Here is a 20,549-nt window from a genome sequence, read left to right on the forward strand (position 1 = left end):
ATTTCCCTTTCTATTTCTCAAATTTAGCCACTGTCTCAACATTCAGTGTCTTCTTACCAATATTATTGCCACTCGGTTCCTCATAGCGGAAAGCGCGGATATTCTGCAGGACAGTTTCTAAGTCACTAGATCGGTTGAGCAGAAGAAATGGGAGGGCTCTGTAGCTGTAAAGCACAATGCCTGCCTGGAGAAACACAGTACATTTGCTATATGAAAAAGGAAGGTATAGCTGAGGAAGTACAGAAGAAAGACAAGAAATATGTAAAATAAAGTCTTCATTTTGCTGACAGAAACTCAGATACAGGAATTCATCAGCACAGGGCACAATCAGGTGAGCATTTGAAGCAGAACAACATAGAAGGAACACAAAATAGAAATCATTTCATAGTAGTTTCCGCTGCCGTCTCATACATTTTTCACCTCACTACCGTAAGCCAAAAAATACCCAGGCTTTACACAGGTATTGTTAATAATAATAATAATAATAATAATAATAATAATAATAATAATTATTATTATTATTATTATTATTTCTAGACTGCCCTCTCTCCCCAGAGGGACTCAGGTTGGTTTACATGCATATAAAAAGGCAAACATTAAATAAGTACATCATATGACATCAAAAATGAGAAATAATATTAACAGACTTATTACAGTAAAACAACTGGATCAAAATGCAGAGCTAAATTTAAAGACTAACACGTAAACTAAGAAAACATGATTGCACAATATCATGAGAGAAATGTCACTATGAAGGCTTGCCAAAATGAGCATCTTTGGTATTCTTAGCAGCCGTGCACACTGCACTTGCAAATTAGGACAGACCCCAAAGGCCACTTGTTACCTGTCTGGCCCCAGGGCCCAGTTGGCCCATTGCAGAGACAGTGTTGGAGAGGAAACTTCGTACAGCCTCTGCATTGTAAGCATTGTCTCGGGTTGCGTGTACAAGGAAAACGATGTCACTGCGGCCGTCTCGGCAAACTGCAGAAAGAATCAAAATGGATTGGGATGGCCTGCATAATGCAGGTGACATAAAACAAAATACACACCCTCTAGCCATCTTCAAATACAGACAGGCCAATTACAAAAACCTAACTTGTACGTGCATCTACTTCAGCTGAAAAGACCAAATAGATTCAGAGTTTGGAAAGCCAAGGTCTAGCAGAAACTATTCTGAGCAAAACTGAACACAATGTGTTCAGTTTTGTGATCACAACATATGATCTCTTTAGCAATGGGTCAGGAAAGGGAAAAAAGCAGTTCCAGTCCACCTATGTTACACATCCCATGCCCAAGATAACTCCTATAGGAGAAGATATGTAGAGACTCTGGGCACTAAAAAAAGAGACCTCATATATCCTTCTCACAAGAAAAACCTCACCTGTGCGGTCAGTAAGAGAAGCCTCAGCACCTGTAACACTCCCAAACAGCGGGCGGATAGTGAAGGTGTATCTCTCACCCAGACGCAGCCCAGACACTTGGTGGGATGTTGCTGACCCTGGCAGTGTTCTTTGTGTCTCCCTTCCATCTGAAACATGGGAGGAATATGAATGGTGCTTACAAAAGCAACTTTAGGGAGAGACAGACAGATTCAGTGCAGATAATGAAGCCCACTCTGCATCACATCTCAGACCTATGGGAAGTCACAAGCTGTGTGGTGACTAGAGATATGGCATATGGGGTGCAGCATCACCCAACTGCTCTTGTCAAACAGCAGGGGAACAGGTCATACCACCACGGCAAAGAATAATCCTGTAGATCTGCTTACTGAGCAACACATACAGCTATCATGGTTAAATGCTAAGAGGACTAAACAAGACATTTGATTGTGTGAAAGGATGTCATAAGGAAGAGGGAGCAGGCTTGTTTTCTGCTACCCTGGAGACTAGGATTCAGAGAAATAGTTTAAATTACAGGAAAGGAGATTCCACCTGAACATTAGGAAGAACTTCCTGACTGTAAGAGCTGTTCAGCAGTGGAACTCTCTGCCTCAGAGTGTGGTGGAAGCTCCTTCCTTGGAAACTTTTAAACAGAGGCTGGATGGCCATCTGTCGAGGTGCTTTTCCTGCATGGTAGGGGGTTGGACTAGATGGCCCATGTGGTCTCTTCCAACTCTATTATTCTATGATTCTATGATTCAACTCTTTGCTCTTCCATGGGAAAACTCCCTGGGTGTCCTTGGCCTAGTCAATATCTTCCAACCTCATCTACTGACTGGGTCATTGTAAGGATACCATGGTGGTAATAGGAGGGAGAACCATGTATGTTGCCCTAAGCAACATGGAGAGCTGACCTATAAATGCAATGTTGGCAAACAAAATGAGGTGATTTTAATAGTTTTAAATTTTATTGCGAAGGCTTTTAAAACCTTATTATTTTTGGGAGCTGCCCTGGGTCCCAGTCTGGGAGAAAAGCAGCATACAAATTAAATACATAAATAAAAATTAGGGTTGTCCTTGTTTAGTGAAGACTGCATTTCCTCACTCCTGTCTTCATCTGCATAAAAGCTAGGTCTCAAAAGTCTATGGCACATCCACAATACTTCCCAAATCTTCAACATCCCAACTTGGTCCTTCTACATTGGCTATAGATCTATTACCTCTTAGAGACTTCCATGTGAGGAGATATCCAGAGACCCCAGGAACTGGAGTCCAAGACAAGGTCACTGAATCCTTTTGTGTGTCTGTTACTCTGAAATTGGATACACGGCCTGTGGCAGCTGGGAAGAAAGAGGGAAAGATGAGATTGATAATTTGTTCCTTGAGATTGAAAACCAGTGTGGGATAATTAGCACAAGTAAAGACTCCGTTGTCAAAGTACAAGTGAGATTTTTTTCATTACAAAGATACAACTGTGAGCAGAACAACAGCGACAGATACACAGTTGGCCACTGGTGCTTTAGTGCAGACATATAGCACAACTTGAGTACTGTATTTTGTAAAAGCAACCCAGACATATGTAGGTATATGTAAACAATGCTGGGGATACACAGATAACATGTAAATACAGATACTGTATACAATTATTTAAAAATGTAGCTGAAGGGGCTGTCATAGGCATATATGAGATAACATCATAGGACTATAATGTTACTACCACATGATAACTTAAATTATAATTCTTCTAATTTACCTCTCTGGTAGTAAGCATACATCCAGGGACAAGAACATCAACAAAACACTATACTAAGGGCCCCCTGGTAGTGCAGCGGATTATCCCGCTGAGCTGCTGAGCTTGTTGACTGAAAGGTCAGTGGTTTGAATTTGGGGAGCAGGGTGAGCTCCCGCTGTTAGGACCAGCTTCTGCCAACCTAGCAGTTCGAAAACATGCAAATGTGAGTAGATCAATGGGTACCCCTCCGGCGGGAAGGTAATGGCACTCCATGAAGTCATGCCGGTCACATGACCTTGGAGGTGTCTTTGGACAACACCGGCTCTTCAGCTTAGAAATGGAGATGACCACCAACCCCAGAGTTGGACACGACTAGATTTAATGTCAAAGAGAAACCTTTACCTTTACCCTTAAGGCTTCCAGGTCCCAAGAAATGCAGTTTCATGCTATTACCAGTAGGTGGCATCTTTGCTCCAAGCAGACCTTAGTCTGTGGCAAATTCATGCATTGCTGATAAATATTTTTACTTTTTTATGTAACTGAACTAATTTGTATTCCCAAACCAAAATTCACTTTTCTTATTGTTAACATGTTTATATTAGGGGAAGCTGAAGACAAAACCACCGTATCTAGTGTGCATGTGTGTATGTAGGGATGTGTACATTTGAAAAAGGACAAAAAGAATATATAAGCATGTAAGCGGAATATGTATGATTGCAATGACTCAACATTCATACGGCAACACAATAGAGTAAATTTAACGGTCTATTGGATAATATCAGTAGAGCAATACTGATATTATCTGATTGGCTTTATAAAACATAAATATATTCTCTGAATAAACACCTGCCATTCAAGGGGCTTCAATATCATTGAGTGTTATGTTTGGGAAAACCAAGTCCATCTTAGATAAGGGGCTATGACTAAAATACCTGTGTTGGCAACAATAGCCACAGCTTCACTCTCCCTGTTTCCTGTCAAGCTTGTGATGCGGATTTCGTATCGCCCTCCCGGCTGCAAGCCTTCAATGTCATAGGTGTTGATGTTGGCTGGCAGCAGCTGGCTGCTCTCTGGTCCACCTACACCATTTGGAGAAGCAGTTAATCTTCTGTATAGTTGATGGAATTGAAAGACGAGGAAGAGATGCGAGAGATACTCACCACCAGCTAGCCTCCAGGTGAGCCGATAGCCTGTGCTCCCAGGTGCTGGGCTCCATTCTATTCGGATACGCCTTTCTGAGGAGTCAGTCACACGTAGATTCCCAACTGGCTGAATTGGGACTGTTGCTAAAGGGAAAGGAGGGAGGATTAGCAAAGAACAAGAACATAGGACCTCTGATCATAGCTCAGTAGGAGAAGGTACTGCAGAAGAAACTGTTTCTCTGAATCAACCTGGATGAGGGACATGGACTTGGTGACTAAGGAGACATCTAGATTCATCTCATAAAGCTTTTCAAGACTATACTTGGACCCTTAATACTTTGAAGATCTGGGATTTCATCTATACCAGTAAACCTTTCATTGATGCAGATTGCAACTATTTCATAGCACAATCTTCACAGTCTCTATCACACCATGATAAACCACTTGGTGGCCAACTTTCCAATTCAAGATACCAAATGCCTCAAAAAAGAGCCAGGCATTTTCCCCAAAGCATTGAACTAAGAAGTATAAGTTCAAAGCTCAGTTCACTTGCCTACAACACTTACTGGTAGCTTTGAGAAAAGCATCACCTTTCAGGCTGTCAAAGATCCGAAAAACACTGTTTTTATAATGATGACACTCAAAAACCCTTAGCCAGCATTTGAAAATTGTAGGCCACAGAAATAATGTTTATAAGCTTTCCATCTCCACCCATGCTAGCTCACAGATTTGTATTGAGGATGAAAAACCGCCCAGGGATTTCTTGTAAAAAGGAGTGGAATATAGATGTGACACATGACAGACAGAAATATGTTAATCTTACTTGTAGTGACAATGATGGAGACAGGGTCCCCTTCACGATTGCCAATCAATGCTGTGACCTTCACTGTGTAACTAACTCCTCCTTCCAGGTTCACAAGGTCAAACGAATTTGTGTTTCCTGAGACCATCTGGCTGTTTTCAGGCCCACCTTCAAAGGAAGAGATTGTTACCTTCCAAGTTTAAAAAAATTCCCAAAACTGGAAAAAGACATACCCCAAAGTATAGAGAAAAAAGTGGACATGTTGATCATGCTAGCAGGTAGCACCATCTGGCTAGCAGTGAAAGAAGGTTCCTATTTTGCTGTTCCCTAAAAAATAAAGTGGATAACATCCAAGGATAGCATCAAGACAGACCAATCCTCTGTTTTGTCACTGTTTTATTATAGTTTCCCCTAGAATGAAAATAATTTTATTACTACTAAAATAAAATCTCACAGTTAATGTATGCTTTAGTCTTTAAGTATCAACTTTCTAAGACAAATTCTATGGCTTCATGTCAGTTTCTCCATTTCTAATTTTTTAAAATTCCAATAGCACTGATAATGCTAAACACTAATGGGTAAGTTACAATGACACATACTTTATAAAAACAGAAATATAAATTTTTGTAAAGTATCTTGCTTAAGAATTCCCCTATTCCACTTTCTAAATTCATTTTAGTTCTAACTTCCCTTTTTTCTGACTGCAACATTATCTTTCAAGAAGTTCAAAAAGCCAAAGGTTAAATACATTAACAGAGCAACTCTACTGATAGTGGCAGAGAGCTCCAACATAGCTCTAACCTCTGAAAAATCCAGTGCCTGCTAGCATGAAAGTACAGGGGCATTTCCACTTTTAAATATGTTATTTGTTATTTTTCTTCTATTATTGTGAAATGGGGAAGGCAGCCTAACACCTGTAGGCCAGATGAATTGTGCACAGGCAATTTTGGATTGCCTTTTGACCCCGGCATGCTTTCTTTCCCACAATACCAGAAAGAACCATTACAGTAGCTCAGAGGGGCTATCTGAAACATAATCACAACCCCAATAGTTAGTTGGGGTTTTGTGAAAGACCTGGGTCTTTCCAGGTGTCAAATTATTTCGGCACAAAGCAGGGTTTTCCTGCTTTGTGACAAATTAATTTGCTTTTACCTGAGGCGTCATTTGGATGCCTCAAGTAAAAACATGGGAGCTCGTGCATTTCCCCAGCTGTCTGGATGCACCCTCAGAGGTCTTTAAACCAAGGTGGAATGGCCCTCTGTCAGGAGTACTTTACCTGTATACTTCTGTACGGCATGGAGTTGGAATAGATGACCCTTGCAATTCCTTCCCACTATTATTTTGAATTTCTCCTATTGGAGGAGGAGGAGGACAAAAAAAAAGCATCCCAGAGGTCATATGATTCTAGCCTTAAAATAATCCTTTTTAGTATTAATTATTAATGTTTTTGGAATTGAATGTTTGCCATTGTGTTTATTTTGTTGGAAACTGCCTTGAGTTCCTTCAGGGAGATAGGGTGGTCTACAAATAAAGTATTATTATTATTATTATTATTATTATTATTATTATTATTATTATTATTATTATTATTATTTTTAATCAACGTCCTCAGCAGAACTATCCTGCATCTATTATTCTTTACTAGGATTTAGAAATTATAAAAACCTCAAGCTTAACAAACTGTATCCTCAGTACGCATCTGCCAAAATTTCTACTTTGGAAATGGCAGATTGCTGAAACCTAAAAGTATGTGTCAAACCTACCTTGGCAATTTGATAATTTTACTAGTAACACAAAATCACCCTCTTAGCATGTTCTATACATTTCTGGAGGGTTTGCAAAGAGCATGTTCTGCAGCAATCACAGGTGTTTTCCAGCAGCAAAATTAAATGTTCATAGAAAGACAACCATCTAGTAAAATGAGGTAGCAACTCTACCATCGCGCCGGCTCCAAACCACTCTGTATGCTGTAACTCCAGGCACACCGACCCACGTGACCCGTACCACGTTATTTTGAGACTCAAGGACTCTAAGGCTAGTGACCATTCCAACTTGAGCAGAAGCTGCAATGCAAAGGGAATAAAAAGACAATTAAGAATGTTGCTGTCAAGATGGTTTTACAGCTGGGATAAGCAGTACCTACCTAGTAGTTAGATCTGGTCTCACCTGTTGCAGCTGTGGTGGTGGTTGGATTCCCTTCTCTGCTGCCAACCAAGGCTGAGACCCCAACAATATAGACCACCCCAGGCATCAGGCCCTCGATAGTGTAGGAGTTTATATCAGCAGGACGGACTCGATATATCTCTTGACCTGGGGGGCAGGGAATGAGCACAGCAAATTGGAAATAGTAGATTTCAAAAGCAAGGATGAAAACAGAAAGAGCAATGACAGCAAAACATTTTACAGCTTAGAGCTACCAGAGAACAGCTTTGTATAGCTATTTTTGCTTCATGCATCAGGTGAGAGCCCATAGGCTGTATCTCCGATCAATAGTACAGGTCAATAACTGGCTCAGAAATTGGTGTCAGGAGGAATGTTTTGGCTTCCTCAACGATGGCCTGCTTTTCCTGGATGAAGAACTCGATGAAGTCTTCTGTCAGCAGTTGACCAAACATGCACAAAGAATAAATATAGTAGTCGTGGGTGGTTTCAACTATCCTGATATCTGCTGGAAAACAAACTCGGCCAAAAGTAGGAAATCCAACAAATTCCTCGCTTGCCTTGCAGACAATGTTATGGTCCAGAAGGTAGAAGAGACAACGAGGGGATCAGGTACTCTCAATCTCATCCTAACAAACGCGGAGGACCTGATCAATGCAGTCGAAGTGATCAGATCCTTAGGGGCAAGCGACCATGTGCTCCTGCAGTTTGCGATACAAAGGAAGGCTGAAACTAAGACAAGTCAAACCTGCATTCTGGACTTTAGGAGAGCTGACTTCCAAAAAATGAAGGAAATACTGAGAGGCATTCCATGGACGCCAATACTAAAAGACAAGGGAGTTAAGAATGGATGAAGTTTTTTAAGAGTGAAATACTCAAGGTGCAAATGCAAACAGTGCCAACAAAGAAAAAGAAAAAAGATAAGTGCAAAGAAGCCAGAATGAATGTCCAAAGAACTTCTAACCGGGCTAAGACTCAAAAGAGACATGCACAAGAAGTGGAACCGGGGAGAAATCACCAAAGAAGAATTCAAACGAATAACCAACTCCTGTAGGGAAAAGGTTCGTAAGACTAAAGCACAAAACAAGCTCAGGCTTGCAGAGACATTAAAAATAATAAAAGGGCTTACATCAGTAGGAAAAGGAAGAACAAAGAGGTGATAGGGTCACTGCGAGGAGAAGATGGGGTAATGCTGACAGGGGATAGGGAAAAAGCAGAACTACTTCATGCCTTCTTTGCCTCGGTCTTCTCATAAAAAGGCGGCCAGCCTCAACCTCAGCAACATGATGAAGGATTAGGGGAAATCCAACCCCAAATAGGGAAAGAAGTTGTCCAGGATCACCTGGCCACTCTAAATGAATTCAAGTCCCCACGGCCGGATCAACTACATCCAAGAGTATTGAAGGAACTAGCAGAAGTTATTTCAGAACCACTGGCAATCATATTTGAGATTTTTTAGAGAATGGGAGAAGTCCCAGCAGATTGGAGGAGGTCAAATGTGGTCCCTATCTTCAAGAAGGGAAAAAAGGACGACCCAAACAATTACCGTCTGGTCATCCTCACGTCGATACCAGGCAAGATTCTGGAAAAGATCCTTAAGGAAGTGGTCTGCAAACACTTAGAAACAAATGTGGTCATTGCTAATAGTCAACATGGATTTATCAAAAACAAATCATGCCAGACTAATCTGATCTCTTTTTTTGATAGAGTTATGAGCTGGGGAATGCCGTGGATGTAGTGTAGCTGGATTTCAGTAAGGCCTTCAACGAAGACCCCCATGACCTTCTGGCAAACAAGCTAGTCAAATGTGGGCTAGGCAAAACTACAGTTAGGTGGATCTGTAATTGGCTAAGTGAACGAACCCAAAGGGTGCTCACCAATGCATCTTCTTCATCCTGGAAAGAAGTGACAAGTGGAGTGCCGCAGGGTTCCGTCCTGGGCCCAGTTCTGTTCAACATCTTTATTAACAACTTAGACAAAGGGTTAGAAGGCACGATCATCAAGTTTGCAGTTGACACCAAACTGGGAGGGATAGCTAATACTCCAGAAAACAGGAGCAGAATCCAAAATTATCTTAACAGATTAGAGAGATGGGCTGAAACTAATAAAATGAAGTTCAACAGGGACAAATGCAAGATACTCCACTTAGGCAGAAAAAAATGAAATGCAAAGATACAGAATGGGGGACGATGCCTGGCTCGACAGCAGTACGTGTGAAAAAGATCTTGGAGTCCTTGTGGACAACAAGTTAAACATGGGCCTACGATGTGATGCAGCGGCAAAAAGAAGCCAATGGGATTCTGGCCTGCATAAACAGGAGTATAGTGTCTAGATCCAGGAAAGTCATGCTACTAGGCTTGATCGATCCACGAAAAATTTGATTCTAAACTCGTTGCAAAAGTAGAGGGGGGCAGCGTTTCGTTTTTGAAGGTATTTCCGAATTTTGCCCCCCAAAAATTTTGAAATTAACGAAAATTCGTTATTTTCTAAATTAATTCGTTAATGGCGGACGCGCATGCGCAATTCCCAAAAACAGCACAGAGGGAGAGGACTTTACAGGACTCTCCCACCCTCATTTTTTGAGTGATCTTCTTCAAACTTGGTACAGTGGTAGAACACATTTAACACTGATAGCTCACCAAAATTTGGAATGTTTCCCTTATCCTCTGATTTTTGGCGAATTTTCATAGCTTTTATAATTAACCATTTTTTAATAATTGCAGAAATCTGTTCCTGGTTTGAAAGTCTTATTTCCTGTTAAATTGGGTTGTCTTTACTGTGAAAGTCATTGTTCTACTTCAGAAACTTTGTTTTTGTGGCTGAAACTTTGTTAAATTGGTGTGTGTGTGATATATACTGTGTATATATATATAGTCCCTGCATATGTGTGTGTGTGTTTGTGTGTGTGTGTGTATAGGTAAAGGTAAAGGTATCCCTTGACGTTAAGTTCAGTCATGTCTGACTCTGGGGGTTGGTGCTCATCTCCATTTCTAAGCCCAAGAGCCAGTGTTGTCCATAGACACCTCCAAGGTCATGTGGCCGGCATGACTACATGGAGTGCCATTACCTTCCCGCCAGAGCGGTACCTATTGATCTACTCACATTGGCATGTTTTCAAGCTGCTAGGTTGGCAGAAGCTGGAGCTAACAGCGGGCACTCACTCTGCTCCCGGGATTTGAACTGGGACCTTTCAGTCTGCAAGTTCAGCAGCTCAGTGCTTTAACACACTTCGCCATCGGGGCTCATGTATATATAATATACATACACATACACACAATGTGGAGAATATGTGGAAAGGTAGATAGATAGATAAGTTGGGAGCCACAGCGAAGGCACCTTCCTGGGAGCAAGGTCTAATAATAATAATAATAATAATAATAATAATAATAATAATAATAATAATAATAAAAAATCCCTTACAATATCCAAGATGGGTACCATTATTGGCAGAGAAAGCCAAGATGTAGGAGTTGAAATCCAATCATTTATCCTCCCTATAGAATCAATTTTATATGCATTTTTAGCTACAGAAAAGCTAAAATCAGGACAGTAAAAGAACAACACCCAGAAAATGGGAATTCCAGACAGGAAACAATCAGGGCCAGCTAATACCTCCCAACAAAGGATTCCCCCAGGTAGGAAGCAGCCAGGCTTTGAAGCTGCAAGGCTATTCAATGCTAATCAAGGTGACCAATTGAAACATTCACACTTGCCTCCCACAGACAAGAGTTCTTTCTCCCACCCTGGACCTTCCACAGATATATAAACCCCACTTGCCTAGCTTCGCACAGACGTCAAAACCTCACCGCCGGGCCCCTCTCTGTCTCTCTCGGTCTCTCCATTCCCGGCTCCATCCGCCGCCTTCCCGCCTCACAGAGAGACACCAGGCCTGAGCTGAGGCGAGGCGGCGGCGGCGGCGGCGGCCATTTTCCCCCTCCGTCTTCCTCCTCCTCCTCGGCCTCCTTCCCCCTCGCCCCCTCCCATTGGCTGAGCCCGTGACGCCCCTTTTGCTGAGGGGCAAAAGGAAAGGGCCTGAATGGTGGGAGTTTGGATGATTTGCAAAAGCTTTTTTTTCCTAACGAAAAAAACGACGACATAACGAAAAACAGCCTCTCGCGATTCGAAACCGCAATATCCAGACGTGTGGACAATCAAGGTCGTATATTGCTTCAAAACAAACGAAAATAACGAATTAATAACGGGTAACGGGGAAATCGAATTATTTGAGCAAGCCTACATGCTACCCCTCTATTCTGCCTTGGTCAGGCCACACCTGGAATACTGTGTCCAATTTTGGGCACCGCAGTTGAAGGGAGATGTGGACAAGCTAGAAAGCGTCCAGAGGAGGGCGACTAAAATGATCAAGAGTCTGGAGAACAAGCCCTATGAGGAGCAACTTATAGAGCTGGGCATGTTTAGCCTGCAGAAGAGAAGGTGACATGATGAGGGCCATGTATAAAATATGTGAAGAGAAGTCATAAGGAGGAGGGAACAAGCTTGTTTTCTGCTGCCCTGGAGATTAGGATGTGGAACAATGGCTTCAAACTACTTGAAAGGAGATTCCACCTGAACATTAGGAAGAACTTCCTCACAGTGAGGGCTGTTCGGCAGTGGAATTCTCTGCCCTGGGGTGTGGTTGAGGCTCCTTCTTTGGAAGCTTTTAAACAGAGGCTGGATGGCCATCTGTCAGAGGTGCTTTAAATGTCATTTTCCTGTTTCTTGGCTGGGGGTTGGACTGGATGGCCCATGAGGTGTCTTCCAACTCTGATTCTATGATTCTAAGTAATTGCCTTCACACATACTACAAGGTAACTCTATGCCATATAAATGATTGTATTCTTCTGAGACACAGACTTCCTTTCACAAGAGCAACAAAATATTTTACAAAACCGAGTCTGCCTGGGGCAGAGCTTTCCAAAAATTTCATGTTGGTGATATACTTTTTAGACACACGTTATTTTGCAAAACAGTAATTCAGTTTAATTAGCAAACTGGAGGTTAAACAAACCCTTTATAAGAGATACAGATACATACATAAATTGCAATAATAAAATGTCTCATGTAAACCTTTCCTTAAAAAAATGATTTCTCTATTGCTCTTTTCACATATATTTCATGTTACTTTTGTGTGCTGCTCCTACACACTAGTCAACACATGAATGTGTCACAACACACAGTTTGAAAAGCTTTGGCCTGGGGAATTGGGAAGAAGACATTTCTGCCGCAAGAAATGCAAATGGCAAACCAGAACAATAGTGAAGGGAGCAGACATGTGAATAAAAAATGGGTGAGCATTTAGGGGAGGAGTATGCTGTAAGTCATGTCCCCAGGGAATGGAAGCACAACTACATTTTTCCAGACCACAACGTTTTATCTGTTGGGAAACAGATTAATCATATTGCTCACAGACTCAACAATACATTATGAGTCAAATTACCACAAAATGTGAGTGTTTGACCAGTAATTAGTTTACTGTTACATAGATTTCATTAGTTACATTTGGGAAACACAAAATGTAACACAGGAGACTGGAAACACATGATATAGTGCATTATGCCAATGATTGTGAATAAACAAACTTTCAGAAAAAGAAAAGGGGAGAGGAATAAGAAGGAAGGAAAACATATGATGCATTGGCATCTCCTCTCCTCCACCCAACGACCCACATCAGGACACAGAGAAAGATCTCTCATTGGGTTAAAGGACGCAGGCAGGATGACTTGGGAGTTATCCTTTAGATATCATGAATGTCAGCTTTCAGATCTTGCATTTCACTTTTCTAATTCAAGGGTATTGAACTATGTATTTGAAATACTAAAGCTGTTGTCCTGCTAGCTGTCAAAACCCATCTCAGAGATTTTAACACAATGACTACTGACAGAACATGCTGATAAAATACTGAACCAAGACATACTGTCTGAAATTACATGGCATTTTACTATTAGTATTTATCCAGATTTCATCTATAAAGACAAACTAAACTACATATAATCTTAATTTGTTTGACTGGAGCTTTACGAGTAGAAAGCAAAGAATTGATTTTACTTACTAACTGCTTGGAAAAGGATTCAAATAGATTTTGAAAAAGGGGGAATCTAAATTACACTTCAAGAACACAGAATATTTCAAAACACTTCTTGCACAACCCACGAGAGAAAGAAGTTGAATGCAAAGGGTATACCAATTTCAAGCTGAAGCTGAGCTGTTCTTCCTTAAGAGGGAGAAGGACTGTCCTTCCAGAACAGCTTCTCCAACCCATTGTGCTGTGGATTTACAGAACTACACACCTCTATCCAGGGCCGGCCCCACCATAGAGGCCACGTGAGGCGGCCGCCTCGGGCGCAGGTCCCCGGGGGGCGCCGTCAGGCTTCCCCTGCCCCAGCGGGGACCATGGGCTCGCTCGCCGGTGAATAGGAAGGCCTGTTCGGCAACGAGTGAGCTCCACATGGCCGGCTGCCGGCTGGGCAAGGCCAGCCAGGCCACAAGGCCAGCCAGGCCAGGGCGCACTGGGCGGGAGGCGGGGCATCATCAGGGTGGTGCCCCGCCTCCCGCCCAGCGTGCCCTGGCCCCGCCTCCCACGCTGCATGCCCTGGCCCCGCCTCCCGCCCAGCGTGCCCTGGCCCTGCCTCTCACGCAGCGTGGGAGGCGGGGTCAGGGCGAGTAGCACGGGAGGCAGGGCCAGGGTTGGCCCCGCCTCCCGCGCTACTCACCCTCGCCCGTCTGGCCTTTTCCAGCTGGCCAGACTGCAGTGGAGGTCCCTCCAGGCCGCGATCGCGGCCTGGAGGGACCTCCGCTACAGTCTGGCCAGCTGGAAAAGGCCAGACGGGCGAGGGCGAGTAGCGTGGGAGGCGGGGCCAGGGTTGGCCCCGCCTCCCACGCTGCATGAGAGGCGGGGTCAGGGCGAGCAGCGCGGGAGGCGGGGCCAGGGCGTGGGAGGCGGGGCCCGCCGACGCCGCGGGAGGCATGGCCATGTGCCTCCCGCAGCACATGGCCACCCCTCCCGCGGCACCGGCGGGGGGGGGGCGCTTTTCCCCACCCACGCCTAATATTTTAAATTATCTCCGGCCGGCCCTGCCTCTATCTCATCGATGGGAAATGAGACCGGTTGTGTTCGATCATATGTGGAAGGTACCAGGGCAGAGGAATATATATGCAATGGAGTATCCAACACTTTTTCTATGATTCTGTAATTTAAATTAATACATACCATACTTTGATACATCATCCAAATGCAGATAAAAGAGTACTGTACTATAACATATTTATTCTTTAGTTTCTAATTATATTGCTTCTTCTTCTTTTTTTTTAAACAACAACAACAACATAGGTCAGACTGTAACATGTTCTGCCTTATACTTTATGGAATATCATCCAATGTTTTATATGTGCTTGTTAAAAATTATTTTAAAAATCATAATTTATAAGCCTTATAGATTTAGCATCTGGTTGCGTCCAAATCGCAGACCTGGAAATAATACTAGATTGTTTAGAAATACAGGTGGGCTCTCTCCACTAATCTGCCCCTACATGTAAATAAATAATTGGGCAATGGTAGTCTAACAAGCATTACAAGAAAAAGATTGCTAACAGACCCAAGATTCTGAGTTCCTGACTCTTCGTCATGGGCGGGTTATAAATAAAGCATTATTATAAATTATAACTAAAACTATAATCTACATGAGGAGGCTTTTATTCTCCAGATGTTTCAGACTACAGCCCCTGTAATTCTATACCACTGGCCATGGTAGTCTGGCATCCATGCCAATTAAGTCCAAAACGTCTAAAAGACTAAAGATGACCCACAATTGTTTTACAGCATCTCAGTATACTCTGTAGTATATTTTGTCAGAAGGCAGGTTTCAGATGCCACACTTATTACAAGGCTTGGCCTTCTTTTAAGGGAATTCTCAGAGAGAACCTTATAAAAAGGGCATCTTAAGGCCACAGGTATTCAAATGATAACTACTCTGAAATAGAAGAACGGTGTGGCTTTCTCACCCAGCTAATATTTTGCTGATATTGTTGCTATTTTGCTATTGACATTCTAATATTTTCAGGATCACAAGATCTGCTGGTCATTATATCAACAATTTTACAAAATATTTTTTCATCTATAATGTTCCAGTGTTTATCACATATTATAACCAGGCCATTGCTATATATATATATGTGTGTGTGTGTGTGTATTTGCTTCATGAAGTCTGAGCAATGTCACTCAGTATTCTAATTTTTCAACAAAATAAAATTCCAAGCTAAACTTTTGTTAAATTTCAGAGTCAAAATACATTATTTTTGTGCCAAACAAAAGTCTTACCATCTCTTGTTCGCCATGTCACTTTATAGCCTGTTGCTCCGACAACTGGACTCCATGTCACTCGCAATTGATTGGGTCCCACTGCAGTTGCCTCCACACTGGTGATGGTGCCCACAGATGGAGGCTCTATAAAGGGTGACATTGGGAGTGAAGATGGTAAAAAATGTATTAAAACACAGAAATCTTTTTCATCATAAAGCACTGGTGCTGCATTGAACCAAGCAGGGCAGTGCTCTTACGTATTGATATGTACTACCTCTGGAAACCTGGGTTTTTCATATAAATTATTTCTACATAATGATTCTCTAAGGTAAAGATTGCTTGCACACTAGATGGAGTGCTGAAGCTGAGATATATTGACTCGTCTAAAGTCACCAGCTGAGTTTATTTGCCTTCCCCATCTCAATGCAGGAAAAACATATCCCAAAAAACTTCTGCAGAGCATTAAATAAAATGATAACACTAAATAAAAATAGTAAGGATAGAGCTGCTTGTGGCTTAGCCACGAAAGATCAGGAAGGAAAGATGGCCTAGGCCCTCGAAAATAACATACCCACTTGGAAACGAATGGTGGCAGGGGTGCTCTCTTGGCTGCCTGATACTGTTGTCATTCGTATCAAGTAAACAATGCCATCCTTCAGATCTCGCAGTTCCAAAGAATTTTCGTCACCGGAGATTTGTCTGACCATCTCAGAGCCATCTGGAAAAGTGTACAAAGGAAACAGAATAAATCTCTGTCACTTTACTCAATCTGTATACAATATCCTTGTCTCTTCAGATTAGCTAGATGTAAAAAAAAAACCTTCTACGCCTCCTACATCTGGATTGTTTTATACTGGTATCAGGCCCGTAGCCAGGATTTTGATTGGGGGGGGGGGGCGCTAGGGATCTACCCTAGCAAACCTTTTGTATCGTTATCCCAATACCCCCATGCATATGGGATATATTGAGCATGGTGATCAGATCATGATATGAATAAACATAACAGTACCAGTAAGGCCTTCTCACGGACCACCCTGAGAATTTCGAAGCCCCTCAAGCCCCCCCCCCCCCCCGGCTACATGCCTGACTGGTATGGTTTTCAAAACTTTAGAACATCCCTGTCCGTTCTCAGTTCTTTTCCCCACAAGACTCGCCCGTTTTCATTCATGTTCATAAATGTCAAAGGTTACAAGTGAAACAGCTCTGTCATGGGCCCCATATACACTGCCATATAATGCAGTTTGAAATTGCATTATGTGATCAATATTGACTTATATAATACACTTTAATTATATGGTAGTGTGGGTAGGATCATAGTGGTCCAGATATTGTCAATCTGTAGGTGGGACTATAGTTTTATTCTCTAGCTGTGGTTGCACATAAGGCTGGTTTACAACTGTCAGTAGGTGCTAAATGTTTCATCTCACCTCTCAAATGACTTACCAACATTTCATCACACATCTGTAAAGGAATTGCACTGGCTGCCTATTTGTAACTGGGCCAGGTTTAGGGGTTAATTACATAAAACAACATAGGATCTGAGTATCTAAGCAATATCACATGTTTCTAAGGTCCACCTTAAAGTCATTTAGAGCTGGCCGTTTAATATACGTGGCACTTATACAACAATTCTTGTGTGTGTGTGTGTGTGTGTGTGTGTGTACTTGTAGACAAAACTATTCTTGCAATTCTTCCCCGTTTGCTATTTTGATCTTATGGACAAAGTAGATCCTATGTACAAAAAATCGTATTTTACTCTGCACTGCATAGTTTTAAACTGCTTAAATGCAATTTCAGATATAACACTCCTTTAAAAGTCCAACAATTAACTGAAGTAAATTATAGTATTTTGCTAAATAATCTATTACTTTATTTCTGAAAGCCAGAAACCTACATGCACAAACACGAATCCTTACCCTGAGTGTTGACAATCACTATTCTGTAAGCAGTGGCCCTGGGAACGGGGGTCCACAGCAGTCGGACGCGACCTGGTCCCCCTGGCACTATGCGCAAGTTAGACACGCTGCCTATGACTGATGGACCTGTCAAAAGGGAGGAGGAAAGCCCCATCATTATGGCAAAAGCCTGGCAAGATTGCAAGAAAGCCCTGAATGCTTGTGAACAGAGGAAAGAAGCCAAGTTTCTTCTTGGATGGGTGTCTTCTGAGTGCTGCTACCAGAATTTACAGAAATGCCTCTTAGATGTATCACAACAGATTTTAAAGGAACAGTATACTCTGTTCCTTTAACTTAGTTTCAAGATTTACTTAACACAAGATTTTTCTTCATTTCATTCATTTAGATTGGTTGATACTAATTTAAAATTTCTCTCCTCCATTTCATTAAAAGCTTATGAGAATCAACTGTTCAAAATTAGAAAAGATTAATATTAAAACACAATAAGAAAATGAGATTAAGAGCAGAGGCATAAAGCTAGAATAAGACATACATACCAGCAAGGAAGCCCCAGTTGAAGGAACCTCAATGTAATTTAAATAGGTTAATGTGATAATTAATTAATAATAGTTAAGAAGTTATTTAAACCCCTGGAAGGAAAGCTCTCACATGGAGTTATTCAAGCTGATTCACCAATGTGTGTCTAATAAACTAGAATAAAAACATCATTTTGCTATTAACTCTTCCTGTCATGCTACAAGCCTACAAGTGGGAAGTTTTTATTAAACCATATTTTCCCAATTTGTCCAAACTAGGAAATTGTAGATACATTCTAAACAAACTGGTTAAGTAATCATTTGCTTTGCTCCAGCAGAGGAGCTGGTCAGGGATTGCAAGAAACAGAAACTGGAAAAATGGATAATGTCCTAGGATAAAAATTATTCCACTTTCTTCATCCTTATTCCCCATGTGAAATTATTATGAGTCAGAATCAGAGCCTGAGAAAAAATACTTTTGAGACTATAATTCCCAAAAATCTTCCAGTCAAAAAAAAATCTATGGTCAAAAATATATTTTCTTCTCTTTTAATTCATAATATAGCTTGGTTGAATTGCCAAACAACAAACTCATTTGCTCAGTTTGTTGACTTTATCTCAGCTCTATCTATTTAAAGTAATATTAAGCATAAACAGATGTACCAGAATATTAATGCAACATTAATGCATTAAAAATGGCAATAATAATGCTGGTACGGATTAACCTGGCCAGTTGCACTTACGGATTCGTATGGTGAGAGGAACAGCACTGCCCTCACGACTGCCAATAAGAGCTGACACACGCACCACATAGGAGACATCCTCTCTCAGATCAACTAGGTCCTCAGTTGTCTGAGAGCCTGGGATACGTCGAACCTTCTCCGTGCCATCTGTAACAGAAACCCTAAGGATCATATGTGCATGCCCAAGGTTGTATGTAGGCCTTCTCCCATATAATCTGCCTGTTTGGACACTAGGGAGGCATTTACTCCAATCAACTCAAAAGTGACTGGCAACCGTCACCCAGAGGATCTTAGTTGCCCAAAGACTATGGAATGACCTGCTGGAAGAGCTCTGACAGCTAAATGAGCTGTCAGAATTTTAAACACAACTCAAGACCCATTTCTTCCAACATGCCTACTCAGTCAACTTTGATCCATGATTTTGGGATTTGCATTCTATTGAAGTTGTATTTTGATCTTTGTACCATGTGTTTTAATGCATGTATTTTATAGTGGTACGTTTTGATTGAGTCCCCTTTGGGGTAGAGAAAGGCGGGATAGGCATATCGTAAATAAATAAATAAATGAATAAATACTTGTTATATGTATTTTAGGCTGCTGTGTTTTGACTATGTATGCACTCTGCCTTGAGCTGTGAGAAGTGGATAACAAATTATGATTATGACTATTATTGGTTTTACTTTGAGGGTATAAAATCAAGAATCTTCCCTTTTTAAAAGGGAAAGTTCCTAGCTCTCATATTGTGTATCTGTGGAGTATATTGTGTATCTGTGGAGGATAGCTCAGCCTAGAAATACCACAGAATTTCTAGAGCCAACTGATGAATTATGTCTGGGTAGGGCAGTGCTATTTATTGTTAATACACAAGGCTTTATTTCCCCTACATGGCTATTTTCTCATCTCTTAGACTCTAATAACTGTGAATGCATCTGCATGTCAACTGCTCACATACTTAAGCTAACCCCAAATACTTCCTTTCTCACCCTCAGATACTCACCCTGGGTATTGCGTAGCACAATCTTATAACCTGTGGCTCCTGGAACACCCGTCCATGCCAATTGGACTCTGTTTCCTGAGGTCTCAAGGATCCTTAAGTCAGAGACACTGCCCACAGTTGCCACCTCTGGAAAACAAATGGCAGCACAAAGACCAGTGAGTCCAGTGAGTGGAACAAAGATGCCAGTCTTGGGGATGCTAAGTAACAAAACCAGCTATAGTTCAGGGAAAGGGTTGCAAAAATAAGACCATGCTTCTTAAGCTATCTTTCCCCCAACCCAAATGGGCCAAAGACCAGTATCATATTTATGTCCGTTGGCTACAATGTTTTTTCCTGGAAAAGAAAGCTGGCAGGACTTTGGCCTGCATAAAAAGGAGTATAGTGTCTAGACCCAGGGAAGCCATGCTACCCCTCTATTCTACTTTGGTCAAACCACACCTGGGATACTGTGGCCAATTTTGGGCACTGCAATTTAAGGAAAATGTTAACAAAATGGAATGTGTCCAGAGGAGAGCGGCTAAAATGATCAAGAATCTGGGGAACAAGCCCTACGAGGAGAGCTTAAAGAACCAGGCATGTTTAGCCTGCAGAAGAGAAGCTGAGAGGAGACATGATAGCCATGTATACATAGTAAGGGGAAATCATAGGGTGGAGGGAGCTGCCCTGGAAACTTGTTTTCTGCTGCCCTGGAGACTAGGATGCGGAACAATGGCTTCAAACTACAGGAAAGGAGATTCCACCTGAACATTAGGAAAAACTTCCTAACTGTGAGCGCTGTTCAGCAGTGGAACTCTCTGCCTCGGAGTGTGGTGAAGGCTCCTCCGTTGGAGGCTTTTAAGCAAAGGCTGGATGGCCATCTGTCGGGGG

The 20,549-nt window shown here is 41.9% G+C and overlaps 1 protein-coding gene across 1 annotated transcript in view; it reads right to left on the minus strand.

Moving 5' to 3' along the window:
- Nucleotides 1-20,549, minus strand: part of col7a1 (collagen type VII alpha 1 chain) — a 168,985-nt gene that overhangs the window by 105,547 nt on the left and 42,889 nt on the right. Inside the window, exons 15-28 of the mRNA XM_062969358.1 lie at nucleotides 19,683-19,808; nucleotides 18,686-18,832; nucleotides 17,428-17,553; nucleotides 16,083-16,229; nucleotides 15,530-15,655; nucleotides 7,222-7,365; nucleotides 6,993-7,118; nucleotides 5,077-5,223; nucleotides 4,272-4,397; nucleotides 4,044-4,190; nucleotides 2,600-2,719; nucleotides 1,382-1,528; nucleotides 845-981; nucleotides 58-184 (exon numbers count right to left, since the gene is read on the minus strand). Coding sequence (XP_062825428.1) covers nucleotides 58-184; nucleotides 845-981; nucleotides 1,382-1,528; nucleotides 2,600-2,719; nucleotides 4,044-4,190; nucleotides 4,272-4,397; nucleotides 5,077-5,223; nucleotides 6,993-7,118; nucleotides 7,222-7,365; nucleotides 15,530-15,655; nucleotides 16,083-16,229; nucleotides 17,428-17,553; nucleotides 18,686-18,832; nucleotides 19,683-19,808 — 1,893 coding nt within the window. The remainder of the gene's footprint in view (nucleotides 1-57; nucleotides 185-844; nucleotides 982-1,381; nucleotides 1,529-2,599; nucleotides 2,720-4,043; nucleotides 4,191-4,271; nucleotides 4,398-5,076; nucleotides 5,224-6,992; nucleotides 7,119-7,221; nucleotides 7,366-15,529; nucleotides 15,656-16,082; nucleotides 16,230-17,427; nucleotides 17,554-18,685; nucleotides 18,833-19,682; nucleotides 19,809-20,549) is intronic.

The sequence above is a fragment of the Anolis carolinensis genome, chromosome 2, assembly GCF_035594765.1.
Source record: "Anolis carolinensis isolate JA03-04 chromosome 2, rAnoCar3.1.pri, whole genome shotgun sequence".
NCBI lineage: Eukaryota > Metazoa > Chordata > Lepidosauria > Squamata > Dactyloidae > Anolis > Anolis carolinensis.